Source organism: Odontomachus brunneus, unplaced genomic scaffold (genome assembly GCF_010583005.1).
Source record: "Odontomachus brunneus isolate Ranch 3 - 2012 unplaced genomic scaffold, Obru_v1 Obru_scaffold_254, whole genome shotgun sequence".
NCBI classification, from domain to species: Eukaryota; Metazoa; Arthropoda; class Insecta; order Hymenoptera; family Formicidae; genus Odontomachus; species Odontomachus brunneus.
The window spans coordinates 166-16,372 of NW_022639704.1; the positions used below are offsets into that span (position 1 = coordinate 166).

General features: G+C 41.8%; 2 protein-coding genes across 3 annotated transcripts; both read right to left on the reverse strand.

The window, feature by feature from the left end:
- Window positions 1-1,822: 1,822 nt before the first annotated feature.
- LOC116852752 (histone-lysine N-methyltransferase, H3 lysine-79 specific-like) lies at window positions 1,823-10,197 on the reverse strand. Of its 2 annotated transcripts, none has more exons than XM_032833387.1 (3): window positions 9,404-10,197; window positions 3,975-8,326; window positions 1,823-2,154 (listed from the first exon to the last, which is right to left on the reverse strand). In XM_032833387.1, the coding sequence occupies exons 1-3, from the start codon at window positions 10,185-10,187 to the stop codon at window positions 1,927-1,929; spliced, it is 5,364 nt and encodes a 1,787-aa protein (XP_032689278.1). In that variant the 5' UTR covers window positions 10,188-10,197; the 3' UTR covers window positions 1,823-1,926. The 2 variants fall into 2 exon arrangements, with proteins under 2 accessions (XP_032689278.1, XP_032689279.1); XM_032833388.1 differs by having other exon boundaries at window positions 2,031-2,154; window positions 3,877-8,326.
- A 15-nt stretch (window positions 10,198-10,212) lies between these two features.
- Window positions 10,213-13,244, reverse strand: LOC116852748 (myosin-M heavy chain-like). Its single transcript, XM_032833382.1, has 3 exons — window positions 13,105-13,244; window positions 10,334-12,129; window positions 10,213-10,238 (listed from the first exon to the last, which is right to left on the reverse strand). Exons 2-3 carry the CDS (start codon window positions 12,027-12,029, stop codon window positions 10,213-10,215), a joined length of 1,722 nt encoding a protein of 573 aa, XP_032689273.1. The 5' UTR covers window positions 12,030-12,129; window positions 13,105-13,244.
- Window positions 13,245-16,207: the final 2,963 nt, after the last annotated feature.

Here is a 16,207-nt window from a genome sequence, read left to right on the forward strand (position 1 = left end):
ATATATATATATATATATATATATATATATATATATATAAATACATTAATTAACATAAATTAATTTGAAGGCATTTCCCCTTCTTAACTGTCATGCATTATATATTCTGTTCATATTTATTTTATTTATATATTTTATAAGATTTTTATTCGGTATTATTATAAAGTATAATATAACAGTAAGGTTTATTTTTATATTTATCAGTCGTAAGGCTGTCGTTGCGTCATTTAGTCTTTCAGCTATTTTTGATATTACATATATATTCCTTTACTGCAACATATTTCCATTAATAGAGTGCTTAATAAAGCTACTTTATTATAGATATATATTCAAAAGGGAGGTGGAAACGTTTGGAAAATATTTTGCCGATGTGTCTATCTCGCCCGCGTCGTTAGAAGGAGCAGCTCGAAACGTCTATTGCGTTCTCACGCGCCGAAAATCAGATCATGGCAGTCCGCTTTTCGGAAACGGGACGCGATTATGTAAGAAAGTTTCTATAACGACTCAGCAGAAGCGATCTCGGAGATCATTACGATGTTAAACGTCGGCCGACGAAACATCGTGATTATCGAAGATAGAACGACGATAGATATCGATTTAATGAAAAAAACGTATAACTATTGGAAGCCTAATTATTGGAAGTGCCGCCATTATTGTTATCCGCGGATATAAACGACGATCCATTGTTTAAGAGAATTTCTAACGAGAGAAAGTATGATTCCGTCGTTTTCTACGAGCCGCAATTAACGTCTTAAAATGCGAAGCGAATTATTATTGTACACTTTTTCGTGATTAATATAAAACAGCCGGACGCCTCGCAAAAAGGTGAGGCGATTGTTACGAGCGCATTGAAAATTTGCGAGCGAGCGTAACGACTTCGCAGAAAATCTGAGTTCCTTGGATTGGAACTTGCCTCGCGACTGTAGATTACGATTGCTCCTTGACGTTTTGCGCGATTCCTTCGCGATGTGCGTAAAAGCCGTCGCTCAGTGGCCGTGCGACAAAAAAAGGAAAAGGCAAAAAGAGGTGGCAAGAACGGCACGGTGGCGCTTTCCAGCCAGGTGAATTATGAAATGTTCTTCTATAACGTTTATTTATAACAAAGGTATGCTGAATTATGTACAACAATGTAACGCAACAAAAGAAACCGTTACAACATCTTCGGCCGGATCGCTACGGTTTAGCCACGGTCGGCGTCTAAAATGCGCTCTCTCTCTCTCTGGAACAACGATTAATTAGCTGGGATATGCTACACAACGTAGTGTGAACCGCTAAACAAACAATTCGAGGAGATATTGTGCGTGCTGGGGTTAACAGTGAGTGCGAGTGTCGCGTTGAATATCTTTGTTCTCCTTTTTATCTTTTTCTGTCTCAAGAAAAGATCTCTGAACTTTGTGAGGATAATTATTGTTAGTGATTACAATTACAAGTTCCTTACACTTGTAATTGTACAATTAAACGATAACTATGATAATCTCCATCCCAAGAGGGGGGTCGGTTTGTCTTCATATATTATTATTAATCACATATAAAGTAAAAGAAAGAAGAGTAAACTCTAAGATCGATCGCAAATTTGAATGACGAGGATTTCTCCTTGCGATATTTTGCTCCAACTATATAATAATATTATTATATATTATATATATATATATATATATATATATATATATATATATATATGTTATATATAATATTATTATATAATAAAATATAATATATTTCTTTATATATAATGATAATATTATTATAATATTTATTGTTAATAATCTTAATAATATTATATATTCTATATAATAATATTATTGTATAGTTATCCCCCAGATTATACATCTTAAAATTTTCAAGATCTGAGTATTCACGTTCACCGTTCTACGAGCAGCCAAACTCATGTCTTCTGCACTCGAACGGTAAAAGCCCTAGTTAGGATTATTTACGCTCTACGTAATAGTACAGCCTGCGTTGCGGATCCTTTATAAACTTCGTCTGCAACAACGACTTCTGCCTCTCTGTCGCGTCTTCGTTGTCTTTGCTGCGTCGAATTTGCTTCTTCGATTTCTCGTTTATTACAGACGCATCGTTCTCAATCCTCGGCTTGACTTGATCGTTTCTACGTCCCGGCGGAATATTCTTCAGTAAGTGGCTCACCGCGTACGTCTTAAATTGTAAAATTTCTTTGTTAGCGGACTCGCGTCACTAGTGATCAAATTATGAATAATTGATTGGACTGTTTAAAATTTTCATGTTTTGTACGTTTAGGCTGATATTCACGGAGTATCTCTGTTATTATTTGATAAATAATAAATTAGAACTTCATGAATATTTCATTAAATCAGCTTCATGAATTTCTGATCGGTTTCATTATTTGTTAGATAACAAATTATAGCGTCATTAATTTTCAAAAAAATTCTCCGTTAATTAAATTTAGTTTAATTTCTACATAATTTAATTCTCCGTTAATTAAATTTAGTTTAATTTCTACATAATTTACAAAAACGTATCGAGCCACACTGCTGAATGACAGTTCATCAACACAAATCTGTAATCAATTATGTTCATAATTAATTAATTAATCATGAGCATAATTAATTATATTCTCATCAATCGAAGATCTCGACCTTTAATCAAGGATTGTAGATAGTTTAAACTATGAATATCGGCCTTAGTGTCGTTGCTTGTTGTATTAATAGATTTCAGAGTTGTAAAAATATCAATTATTTTCTCAATCAATTATAATTAATTCGAATTAGTATGCTTCGATTTAATTAACTGACGATTGATTCAAGCAAAATTAATTGAAGAATGTTTATTTGACGTTTGATTCAAGGAATTTGATCAAAGATCGTTCAATCAACGACTGATATGAGCGAAAGGAATCAAAGATTGTTAATTAATAATTGAAATTTAATTGAAGACCTTTTAATTAAACTTTAATTAAATAAACTTTACAAATTTCACTCAAAACTGTTTAATTAACGATTAATATAAACAAATATAATTGATCCAATCGAAAAGCGTTCGATTACTCAAGGTTACATTTAATTTTATGGATAGTAGATATTTATGGTTATATATTTTATATTTTTATGGTTATATATTTTATATTTTATGGTTATATCACACATATGGAAGATACTAATGATTGAGAAGCTAAGTAGGATTCGCGTTGTTGGGAGAGGAAGTAGTACTGGTTAACAATCGTCGCCGAACAATCTTCGATTGAATTGATTGAATTTACTCATATCAATCGTCAATTACAAAGTCTTCAATTGAATTTGCTAAATTTAATTATTAATCCTAAAAATCAAATGTGGGGTTTCTTATCATCCCAAACGAAATTTAAAAAAAATTTATTTTTGCACTTTTTCGTGATTGTTTTGCTTTAAGTGGATTTTTTAATATTTCTTTGACAATAAACATGTTATATACATAATCGTTTTTCTCATTAAAAAACGAAGAAAATAAACTATTTAATTATTAATTTACTATTGATAGAAAATATTGAGACAAGCTCGGTACCGTATCACTCCACTTTTGCTTTTGAAGCTCAGTAAATTCAGTTTTGCCTTCTAGGGTTAATTGAACGATTTATAATCCTCCCTTCGCTTATACTAGTCGCCAATTGAACGGCCTTGAATTGAATTCGTTGAAATGAATCGTCAATCGAATTGTCTTATATTGAATATGTTGAAATCAATCGTCAATTAGGCGGTCTCCAATCGAATTGGCTCATATTAATCGTCAATCATACGCGCGATGATCAATTGAAAAGTTAATTAATTATTCGCAATCCTGACACAGATATTTAATTCAAGATTTTCATTTTCTAAAGACATTGCATGGGAAAAAAATAAAAGAAAGTAGGATTCCGTGCCTTACTAATCGTAATTATTAGAGACCCACGACAAAGAGGACGTTGCCTGTCTGGAGCTGTATTGAGTCAGCTGAGTCGTCCTGTGGTGTGGTGACGAACTTACTTCTGACGGCATCACGTCCTCAAAGTCGTTCTCATCCTTAACGATCCCGTTGAAAGGGCTAAAATTATTTATCTTCTTAACCTCCTCTTTCCTCATCCCGAAATCTTTCAGAGGATTCTCATTTCCTTTGGCTTCAGGTTTCTCCGACGTCACCGATCTCCCGGTATCACCTTCCTTCAGCCGAACGTCATAATATTCCCCTTGGTTCTTTCGTTTAATCGGCTTCTCGTTAATGTCGGAACTCCCATTATTGTTTCTTTGTTTACTATTACTGTTCCGACGGTTTACTTTGATTTTCAATTTCTTCAGCGGCTCTTGCAGCGCAAACGTTGCATTTTTCCTCGCGACATCAAAGTTCTCCGTCTCGCTCGGATACGTCGTCTTCGTGACGACCTTCTCTTTCGAGACTCGCGACCGATGTTCGATCGTTCTCGTCTTCGGGGTCGAAGCTTCCGTTTCCACACTGCCGGCTTTGGCCGTGCTAGCAGTGGAACTTGGAATCTTCTCGGTGGAATTCGGTCTGTCCGTTTTCACGATATCGCCTGTTGAGTACCTTCTTCGTAGATACGTAAAATCCGACTTATTTGTCTTAAGATCATTCGCTGGAGGCGTAGCTGACGTTGTGGTGGACACTCGAGGTTTCCTGCGTCTTCTCTTGGTGACATTAGTGGAAGACTCGATAAAAGACATGGTGGAAGACTCGGCAGGCGCGTTGTCGAGCGAGATGGTGGAGTTGTTTTTGGGTATAACACGTCGACGTTTCTTACGTGGCGCAGAAGTCGAAGAAGAAGCTTCCTTCGTGATGTTAAACACCTGGCTACTCGCTACTGTTGCCGGCAACCCTGATTTCTCCGACTTACTCTTGCTCAGCTTCAGGTAGTCCTTCACGAGTCTTTCCTTCTCTTCTTCTTCCTCATCATTGGTCTCCTTGCTCTTCAGCTTCTTCGCTGAATCGAATCGCGAGCTGCTCGTGATGTCCCTGTCGTAATGAGAAGTTCTCCTTCTTCCGGACTTTCTTCTCGGCGGCTGCGTGACGTCTTCCGGCACGAGCGTCCCTCTGGAGATCCCTCGACTTGTGGCAGGCCACACCTTTGTGGGCGAAACGGAGTGATCTTTGACTTCCTTTGAAATCTCTTCCATCAAAGTCTTCTCTTTCGAAGTTTCTTCCTGGGACTCGTTAAAGTCGTCCTCTAGTAATTTTTTGATGGACCTGCCGATCTCATGCGCACTGAAGGGTCGTATCGTCGGCTCCACGTCGGCGTTGTATCTGCTACTGAACTTCTTCAACGTCAATTCCTCGCTGCTGGACTCTTGTTCGCTGTCGTCCGTATTTTGGGACGAGACGTCGCGTCTGGTGTTCACGTGGCCCTTAGAAGGAACCTTGTACTTCTCCCAAACAAGAAGGGGCCTCTCGCGTCTTCTGGACTCTTTCTCTTCCTCATCCTCATCCTCGTCCTCGTCCTCATCCTCATCCTCGTCCTCGTCATCTAAGATCAGTTTTTTAAATTTCTTCGCTCGCTGCCGCCTTTTCCTGCGCTCCTTAGCTAGTCTTTCTCTTCTCTCCCAAGGATACTCGTATCTGTCAACACCCTTCAGTTTTCTGCTCTTGTCACTTTCTTTGTCACTTTGCCAAGGGAATGCATAATCCTCATTCACCTCTTCGCTCTTTTCTTCGGAATCTTCATCCTCCGAGCTTTGTTCCTTCTTTATCATCGACTTGTATCTCTTGAATGGGAAAGGACGATAGAGTGTATTCTCGAAACGCTTGTTGTCCTTGTAATCCTCGACCCATGACGGCCGCGTCGTGTATGTGAAGAACGTCTGGTCGTTTTTCGAGCCTTCCTCTTCCTTCGAAGAAGATTCCTCAGAAAAATCGTTATCGTTTTTCTTCTCCTTCTTCGTCTTCATCGACACTTCTACTTGTTCTTCAGTCTTATCTGAGGAATCGTCTTCCCAGGAATCAGCCATGCTCTTGGAACGATCTTGGTCCTTCTTTTCGTCGCTGTCCTCCGACTTGTTTTTCATGTTCGCTAAATTTTTATTAGATGGTTTCTTTTCTTCTGGGAACGTTTCCGCGTATCCTGGCGGATCAGTTTCTAAATATTTTTGGAAGTTTGAGATTTTCTTAAAATCCAAAGGAACCGGTAGTTTCGTTGTAGTCGCAGGGACGTTCTCGTTGACGTCCTCATGAACGTGATACGTGTTCTCTGTCTCTTCTTTCTCCTTCTCCTTTTCTTGTTTTTCTTCCTTCTCCACCTTATCCTCATCCTCCTCGTCGTCCTTCTCCTCGGAGCTTTCTTTAGATTTTGCGTCATTGACACTCTCGGCCACTTCCACCTCTGGATACTTCGATACCTCTGGATAGATCGATTGACGCGCGACGGAATCCCTCGGCCGATGAGTCTCAGTCGTAACACTTTCCCTGCCTCTTGTCGATGACGTTGCACTTTCGATGGTTAGAATGTTGCTGTCGATCGTACTTAGCGTCGTAGAATTGACCCGCGAATCAACGACTGGTCTCTTCCCCGTGAAGTGATTATACCTGGGCTCCTTTCTCCTGCTGTCCACGTCCGTCGTTTTCGGACTTGCGCTGAACTTGCCGAACCCCTCGGTGTCCCATTTAGGCTTCGAGTACCTGATTCGATCTCGGATGGTGTAAACGACCCTCTGAGGAGTCGCCTCGTTCTTGAGGTCGCTGCTCGTCGAGTTTCTTGGTCTCTTCTTGTCGTCGACTTTCAGGGTTGATGACAACGGCTGTTCCTGCGAGAATACCAATTTGCTCTCTTCGATCTTTAAATCCAATGTTGCGGGGGTCGAATTTGTGCTTGTCGCCATCATCGTCTTGGTTACCGTGTCGTTTTCATTAACAGCAACGACTTCTATCAGTTTTTCAACTGTCTTCTTTTCGTTCTTGTCACTCGTATCTTCCGAGGAATTTATAGCTCTCGCGCTGCGCTTGTTGATCTTGATAGCGTGATGATGAGCAATGATATGAGGCAGACTCGGAGCTCTCAACACCGAGATCCTGTTACCAAGCGGCCTGTACTTCCTGTAATTCGCCAGTCGCCTCGGAGTCAAGTACTTCGGCGGAGGCACCAGGCCCTTGATCTCTGAGGACATGGCGTTATCGCTCGTGACGTTGGCGATGTCCGTCGTGTTCTTCTCCGTGGAGAGATTCGGTGTGTCCTCCGCGATCTTAGGTGCGTTCTCGCTGCCGGCCGTTTGGATCTGCGTGGCGGCCGGCAAAGTGGTTATCTCGTAGACTTCGTAGCCTTTCGCCATATTTCTGATGTTGCCCATCACGTCCTCGTACACTTGATTCTGGTAAGACTCGGTCTGGTACTTAACTTTCGGGGACGGTGTGCTGGTGGCACTTTTTGGTTTCGGTTCACGGTTCTTCATCCTGCGCACCGTGGTGTTCGGCAATCTTGAGCTCCTCACCGTATGCAAGTACGCGTTCCTCCCTCTCCCAGTCTTGGGGTCGTGCTTGTAGTCGACTCGTATCGTATTGTGCTTCTCGTACTGAGGATTCCTTCTCCTCCATTGGCGACCGTGGCGTTCCGGTTTCCTCGAAGCCCGGTGCACCACGTAGTCGTCGTCCTCTTCGGGCAGCAGCAGGACCTTGGACGCGAACTTCACCGGGTCCAATTCTGCGGGTGGTTTCGGCTCATCCACCTCTTTCTCGGCGAACAATGGGTTGTCCAAGGGGTCCTCGTCAAAGTACTTGGCTTTGAAGCAGTCCAGCTTGTCTCCCAGACCACGAAGACGCGGTAGATTCTCCTGTGGACCTCGTTCCGGATCCGGCTCCTCTTTCTCGGGCAACACTTTGTCCACTTCGACCTCTACTTCGTCGCACTGCTTGTAGGCGTTGCGCGAGTCGTAGAACTCCATTCCACGCGAGGTTTTCCGCGGGATTGTCCTGGGGTCGACCACGTACTTCAAGGCGGACGCGACAGGCACGTTCTTGTTATTGTAGAAGGGATACTTCTTCCCGTCTATATTGGTTTCTGTCGTTGTAGAAGGTTTCATTGTACTGTCTTCGGCGAGCTCTTCGACGTAATCGAAGCTAGGAACTTCGACTTCGACTTTCCCTTTGTCTTTGTCCTCCGTCGAAGTCTCGTTGGCGTCTCCAGTTTCGTTGAAACGCGTCGCGATCTCTGTGTCGATAACGTCTCCGCTAATTTTCGGAGATTTGTTCAGCAGCTTCTCGTGATCCTCATCGTTCGTCAAGCTTTTCTTCGAATTTCCTCTCAGTCGCCTTTCACGCAGTGAAACATGTCTCTTCTTCTTCGCAAACTCGTCGACGTTCTCGTCACTTTTGCCGATAACAAGGCTGGTTTCGCTCGTCGTGTCTGAAACATTAATCGAGGGGTATCACCCTTGATTAGTCTCCATTTCGATAACTTTCCCCTTGTCTTACCCGAGTAGAAATATAATTAGTATTGAGGTAAAAGTTAATAACTGACTAGAACTAAATTCAATTTTACAGGTCGTTGATAGCTTGGTCCTGGTTGATTATTCACTGAAGTGTATTGGCGCGAAAAAATGATCATTTATCTATTAAATCCTCGTAGACAATTTGCGTGTTAAAAAGAAAATAGCAAGTCCTAATTAGATTAAAAAATATCGAGTTAATATAGTTTATTTTATTTGTAAGAATTACTAATTATTAAATTATTAAAAAATATCCGTGATTATATATGACATAATTGATTAATTTTGATTATATTAGTTTATTGCTAATTTTTTAGTCAACCAAAATCTTAGTCGATTATTAATGAATGTGATGTTGAATGTTGAATGTTGATGACTAAACATTGATGAAATTAATTAATAATGAAAGTGTAATTAAAATATAATGAAATAAATTAAACTTTTTTTGGATTGGTTACACATTGATTAATAATTAATTTTATTAATTTAATAATCAATTAAATTGTTTGTGATTACATACAAGACGACTGATTAATTTATTGATTTGATGGTTATTTTACTTCAATTTTTACTTCACTTTACAGAAATATCAATCAATTGATGCCCAATATTGATGAAATTCGTTATATTAATCAATGTATGATCAAACAAATCAAACTTTAATTTGACTAATTGCACTCTAATTAATAATTAGATTCATCAGTCGATTAAATTATTTGTCATTACATACACGATGATTAATTTTGATTATCGATTTGCCAATTATTTTACTCAACAAAAACTTTAATCAGTTTGTGCCAACCCCACTTCCTAATCGCGATGTTCCACACAAATTTACTACTCCTCGTGGCAAACCACTCCGAGATTCAATTTGCACTCGGATATCAGCCTAGATGAACCTTCAGTTCGCTGATCCGCTGCGCCGAGATTAGCCGCAGCATTGTTTGCCGCTGCTTTCACATCGAGTGTGCCGTCATAATCGCCGCGAAACTTACCATCACCGGATCTCTTTCTCCTCCTGGGTCTCCAGCTCGCGTCGGGAGTCAGCGGAAAAAGTCTCAGCGTGTTATCGCGTGGCTGCTGCTGCTGCGGTCTGCCTAAGACGTGAGGAAGATAATCATTATGTTGACTGTGGTATGTGATGTAGGTGCCCGCGATCGGCGGCAACGGCAGCGGGGATGGCGGCAACAGCTTCGTGACCGGAAGCAGGTTCTTGCGGTAAGACAGCTGCGCAGGGTGCACGAAGACGAGAGGGCTGAGACGGTAGGATGGATCAGTCGGTTGAGAGCGATCCCGCGACGCGCCTCTCCAATTGTTAGCCTCTCGCAACGACTCACTTTCGATGGACACGCCCGAATGCTCCACGATCGGATAACTCGTTGGGAAGCTTGGGTAGACGGCTTGCTGATGAGAAACCGGCGGCTTTATCAGGCTGAGATCCCCCGGGAGAATAATCTTGCTTCCCGCGAGCGGCTTGATCTTGTGTTTGCCTTTGATGTAATTCAGTATTTTGTTATACTTGGCGTTCAGGTCTTCGCGGATTCTCTTGCTCCCGTCATCCTCTTGGAGAATAGTTGATGAAGGCGTCTGTTGGTAGAGCGGCTGAGGAGGAGCTGTTGGCTTAACTGGTTTCTTCGGCGTTGGTCTCACCAGAACTCGGTACTTGAACTTGTTACGAGTGACAGCGACGTTGCTGTTGTCGAGGATGGGGCCGAGGAATGGGTTCGCTTGATAATCGTCAACCCGCGAGTAAGCTTCCTCCGTGAAGTTGAGTGTCATGATAGTCGGTGTAGACGCTACATTGTCAAGCAGGGTCGTCGAAGAGGAGTACTGCGTGTTTTCGATGTTTGCGGTCTGCAAGGGTTGCAAGGGCAGCAGAGGCTGCACGCTGCTGAAAGTTGCGACTGTCGGCGTGGTTATCATGCTATTGACGCCGCCGATGTAGCTGACTTCGTCGCTTCGTTCAGGTAGACGATCTTGTTCTCCAACGGAGTTCGACGCGAAGTTTACAGGGTCAGAGAAGAGACGTTGCGGTTGAAAGGAATTCGTGCTAAAGAAGGTTGACGGCAATGTCGAGGTCTCCTCCTTCGTCACTAACAGATACGGACCATGGCCGTCGATGGTGGCCACCGCGACTGGCGTGTGCTCTTCCAGTCTCGGGTTCGGTGTCGTGGAGTTCGGAATAAGTGCGATTGGCAACGGCTGTTGGCTCGTCTTGAAGTAGTCCCACAGGACCTGGCTGTAATTGATCGTCGTCGGCTCGTCGAGTTGTTGGAACGAGGTTGGAGTGACGTATCTAGTGACTTCCAAGTTCAGGGAGTTCGTCACGAAACCGTGAGGACTCGCGGATGTTTCAGAGTCGATCTCTAAACTGTCGCTGCCTTCAGCTGGAGGTACGATCTTTTCGTGACTTTCTTCACGAAGCCTCTCCTTCTGCCCTGACTTGCGCAACGTCTTTGTTCCTTTACCTAGAATATCGGTCTTTTCCTTTAGCGATTTGGACTTCTGCTTCTTCGACTTGACCGACTTGTTCTCTTCGTTCCTTAAATCACCCTCATCGTGTGTCTCCTCTGACTCTGAGCTGTCGACTTCGTAGGAGGGTCTTGATTCTTGCTGCCTTTGATAGACCTTTTCGCTCCTCTCGGCCTCTTCGGCATCCTCCTCAATGTCCTCCTCCAACTCTTGCACGCCATTCGCAACTACCAGTTTGGGTTCTATCTCTGATTTCTCCCAGGCGTTTTTGCCGTATCCTATCAAATTATGCTCATCGTCTGAGGTCTTCTCGCGCTTCCTGTTCTCCTCCAGGTGATCCTGATAGTCTTCGTCGTACTCCTTGTACTCGTCAGGCACCAGTTTCCCGTGTTCTCCCTTCTTCCTCTTTCCGCTCTGAGAACTCTGTTTGTCGTTCTTTCGATCGTGCAGCTTCCGCGCGAATCCCTCGTGGAAATCGGCGTCCCTGACGTGGCCCGCGTGATCGTACGCCGAGTCCTCGTATCCCTCCTCGGTGTAGACGGTGTTGACTTTGGAGTTGGTGACGATTTCTCTCAAACGATGCGCGTTATGCTTCTCCTCGTCGGTCTCCGCATTCTCAATCGCCTCTTGTTGCGGCAACCTCTTCACGGTATGCGTTCCCCGGACCTGCGCGTGCAACTTGGTCGGCACGAAGTCGAGCGGGATGTCCTTGTCAGGTGGTGGCTTCGCCCAGAGTCCCGGGGCGACGTATTCCGGCCGGGTAGGCACGTCTCTCGCGTCTTCGTGCACCGAATAAGGTATCACATGGTCCGCAGGCTTCTCGGAATTGTCTTCTTCTTCTTCCTCGTCGAGACGGGACGGTTCCCTATAACGATATGGGAAACCCGTTTCCGCGGAGTCGAGGATCTCCTGCGTCTGGTCAGTTGTCGGAACCGGCAAATAGGTCGTGGTCTCTTGAAAGATCGAGATCGTCGTGTTCGGTGGCTGCGACCAGGAGTAATTGGTGTGCTGATCGGCGCTGCCGGTGGAGCCGATGTCGATTGTGGTGGCGAAGGTGCTGAGGTTCTGGCAGGACGATAACGCGGCTAAGTTAGCGATCGCTAGCAGGAACACGGCGGTCAGGTTAAGGGTTTCTCGTAGTCGTTCCATTCCGTCGGATTAGTTCTTGCTTCATAGCACTATCGGAACGTGGAAGTAGCGTTCGACATGTGGTTGCCAATGGCCATCAGAGCGTGAAGTTCTCAGCGCGCTGCGGCGGCGAAAAATAGTCTCATCACGCTTCTGAGGTCGAATAGTGCAAGTACTTTCATATCGAGTAGCCGTCAAAATTAGAATACGTTTTACTGCAAACCTGTCGCTAGGTCTGATCGATATGCCGGATTGCAACTGATTATTAATTAATTTCTTCAGGGATATTGACACATGCGTACTGAAAGAAAGAAATGGATCGATCTAACTAAAATTATAGTTATTTTTAGCCTCAACCATATATTTTGTAGTAACATGATAGTACTACTATCTTGCAACTATCTTGCATATAAACTATACTTGCATATAAAATTGTTATCACTAACAATATAACTATAGAAGAATATAATTAAAAAATAGTTTTTTTGATCATAACTTATTTCTCCGTATAATTACACATATTTTTTTCTTAATATATGTACGTTCAGAATTCAATTCTCTTTTTATATATCTTTTATATATCTTATATATATTTATGTACACATATATACTTTATATGATATGATATATATATATATATATATATATATATATATATATATATATATATATATATTTTAATATATTGATATATTCAGATATTAATATATTAATATATTGATATATTGATATATATGATATATATATATATATATATATATATATATTTGATATATTTGATGATATATATATTTTACATATATCTGTTATATATTTTAAATAAACACATTCACCACGATGTTCCACAAGAAAAGGAGAAATCATATAATCAACAAACGTTGTTTGAAACTATTTATGTCACTTCAAAACAAAATAACTTTCTTCTGACTTTAATGAATTCATCCCTGAAGAAGTTAATTACATGAAAATGCAATTGATCGCGATAGAACAGCACTAGATACGCGAGAAGCGTCTAACGGCGCGCGACTGAGAATCTCCGTGCTTCGAGGAAGAGTCGCGCGTCGCGCAGGAGGACGACACTGTTACGCTGCTCGACCTCCGTCGGCGTTTTTCCAGGACGACAGGTGGACGGATCACGGATTTACGTCGGTCGCGGCAAAAGAGAGAAATTCGCGATCTACGTGCGACCGGTGCGAACCACAGTGATTTCTAATCATCTTCGATCGAGGTCTTGCGTTAAACTGGCCGGTGGTACGGGCCGCTTGGCCTAATTTATATTTTCCAGCGATCTGAAAGGCGAGGTAGGGTGAAAAATGCTGGAACGGCCGGAGACCCTGCTCCGCGAAGCGTGCAGGATCCGAGCAGATCAACGATTCTGTCACTCTCGATTGGATCCGTCCGCCGTTCGCCGTTTCACCCAGACGATGCTGCTCCTCCTTCTCCTCCTCCTCCTCCACCTATCCACGGGTAAGCGCATTAGAAACTTCGTTAGAACTTCGATATCCTAATTACGGCGCACTCGTACCCTCAATTACGAGTGCTGGAGCGCGCACGGCGCCTCATAAAAGCCCGACTCGGAAGGACGAGTCGCGTCGTTAATCGGGAGAAACGCGCCGCTATTAACAAGAAGAGGACTCCTGCCGCGCGTGGAAAGGATGAGCAGGAGTAGAGCAGAGATGCAGAGATGCGTCTCCACGGTCCGATAAAAAATACAAATAATAGAAATATTCGACTCGAAATTTTCGTTTCTGCTTCTGTAAATTTCATCAAATGTGAAGGGTCAATAGAGCGTCTCCAGATGTGACGTTACACAGCAGATTGCCCTACATTCAATGTTACAAATGGTTACTCACTATTGTTTTCTCTGTGTTCAGGCTTGAAGAATTATTGGATATTCGATTACCTCGATATTTTATCCACATTTTATCTCTTTCTCCTTAGCCTTATTATTAGCAAGTCATTAATTTTGCAACTTACTAGACTATAGTGGAGCATATATAAGTAATATTAAATTCTTAAAAAAAAATTCATGAAGTTAGATGGATAAATGAAAACATTCCTTTTTTATAAAGGAAAGTTTACTGCTTTGAATTTTTTTTATTGGCATTGAATATTTTGGTAGAACTTGAAGACGCAATAAAGAAGAAGTTGTTTAGGGCAATCACAGCAACTGTGTGCTCAACCATATTGCGTGTCAAGAGTGATTTAAATTTAGGTTTGGATCTTGTACTTAGATTTGTGACTATTTGAGCCTTGTACCTAAATTTAGATTTAAACAATGTTGAATAGAAGTAAAAATTGAAGGTGTGCGCAGATTCAAGATAGGTCTTGAATCTGTGGTTCAAGGAGCATTATTAGGTATCGATCTCTCAAGTTGAGCGGAATCTGTAGAGTTAATGTGGAAGTAAAATTTTGACCCAAGTATCCGACGACGCAAAGTGCTACGATTTACTTCGATCAGTCAGCTGTGAATCGTTCGTTTCGCTGACTACGACGCGCTTCGCTCCGCTTGGCGATTGTCTCCCGCGTCTTTCCGCGTTAGGCCGCGAAGCGTGTCGCTTGAGCTCCGGGACTTTCTTCATTCCGACGGAGAGGACCGTCATGGAGATGGAACTTCCATCTCCAGGGCTTACGGCAAGTGGATGCGTGCGTTTTCTTCTTGGGTAGTAAATGTCCGCGCTCGATAACAAGTATAATTACAAACTCAAGGAAAAAGATGATGAAAATTTCACTTAATGTTAATATGGACTCTTCCTTCACAACTTCTTGCATCTCTAAAATACAAAAAGAGATCAAAATATTTAGATGACATTGTAATTATACAAACAACTGTGTTTTATGGCATTGTAATAATTATGCAGTCTGCAGGCTTTATTTATTTAATTATTTTTTCGGAAATGTTAAAGGATAAAATTCGTGCATTTTTCTTTTAATACTGAGCTAATATCGAATGTCGCGCGATTACACAAATGTTAATTCATCTTTACGAAAATCAATTTATAAGGAGCGATCTCTTTTAATAACCAATTTTCGTGTTTTCAAGGATATAATTTACAGCACGATGTAATACCTTTCACGAGGATGCTTTTACGCGCTATAACACGTTGCCATATCGTAAGAACGCAATTGGCGTTTACACATACTTAACTATCCTCGGTATAAATTTGTTTTAGTACCTCTAAAATACGTTTTCAAACATATTGGCAGACTCACGCGTATTTTATTATACGTCATACATTATTTCTTTGATGGAGGCTGATTTTTCCTTTTTTATCGCGCTTTTACCTCTTTCACTAACGACACTGACTTGTCTCGGCTTCGAACACATGATAATTATGACTAATAGACATCGTGATCAAATTTATTTCACGATTCTTACAGCGTGAAATCCCAATTTCAAATAGTAGTACATCGATTGTAAACGGAGCGCTTTATCGCATGTTAATCCTGTTTCTTCATCGATCTCACTTTCTCTTCTCACCGAGTGATGTGTACCGAGTGACAAAGACGCGAGTGGAAGTTGTACGCTAATAGAAGTTGTACCAGAAAAAGCAAACTATAAGAAAACAGATTCAGGACTCTTCCTGTTTCTGCATTGTTACCGAGCACCCTTAAGAGCAAGTCTTTGCAAAACAGACGGACGTAATTCAACTTTCTCCGTTAGCACGAGGATGACACGGTTGGACTATATTCTTTTGTTTTCACATAAAATCTGATATCCTGATATTCGCAATTCGCCGTGAAAATAGTCGATGGTCAGTCACCTTGGCACGAAAGCGAGTTGCAGGAAGCGGGATTTTTCGATTTCAAAACGCGGAGACGCGAAACTGCATTCACAGATCGTTGATCGAAGTAAGTTGCGGCGGGGAAATAGTAATCGTGCACAATTCGTATCGAGAGCTATGCTACTTCAGAGCTATCGGTATTGGTTGCTTTGTGACAATAAAAAAAGTCACACAAACACACACACACAAACTTCCTCTTTTTCTGTCTGTGATACCGGCTGCTACACGTTGCATAATAAAAAATCAGTCTCTATCAAGCAATCAAATAAATCTTGAAAGAAGAGAACAATATATAATAAGAGAAACCGTGGAAAAGTTCTTTATTAAGGCTCTTTGTATCTTATCGCGGTTATATTGAATTTGTAACGTCAGAAGCGAGGAATGACATGCCGACGAAAATTGTGTATCATTTTT

What these genes read in the sequence shown, in the direction of transcription:
- LOC116852752 (XM_032833387.1), bottom strand. Translation starts at nt 10,187, where the DNA reads ATGACACTCAACTTCACGGAGGAAGCTTACTCGCGGGTTGACGATTAT. An exon ending in GAGAAAGAGATCCGGTGATG is followed by an intron (nt 8,327 to 9,403) that starts GTAAGTTTCGCG and finishes TTAATGTTTCAG; the next exon opens with ACACGACGAGCGAAACCAGC. An exon ending in AGGACGTGATGCCGTCAGAA is followed by an intron (nt 2,155 to 3,974) that starts GTAAGTTCGTCA and finishes TTACAATTTAAG; the next exon opens with ACGTACGCGGTGAGCCACTT.
- LOC116852748 (XM_032833382.1), bottom strand. Translation starts at nt 12,029, where the DNA reads ATGGAACGACTACGAGAAACCCTTAACCTGACCGCCGTGTTCCTGCTA. An exon ending in CTACATCGGCGGCGTCAATA is followed by an intron (nt 10,239 to 10,333) that starts GCATGATAACCA and finishes GAAAACACGCAG; the next exon opens with TACTCCTCTTCGACGACCCT.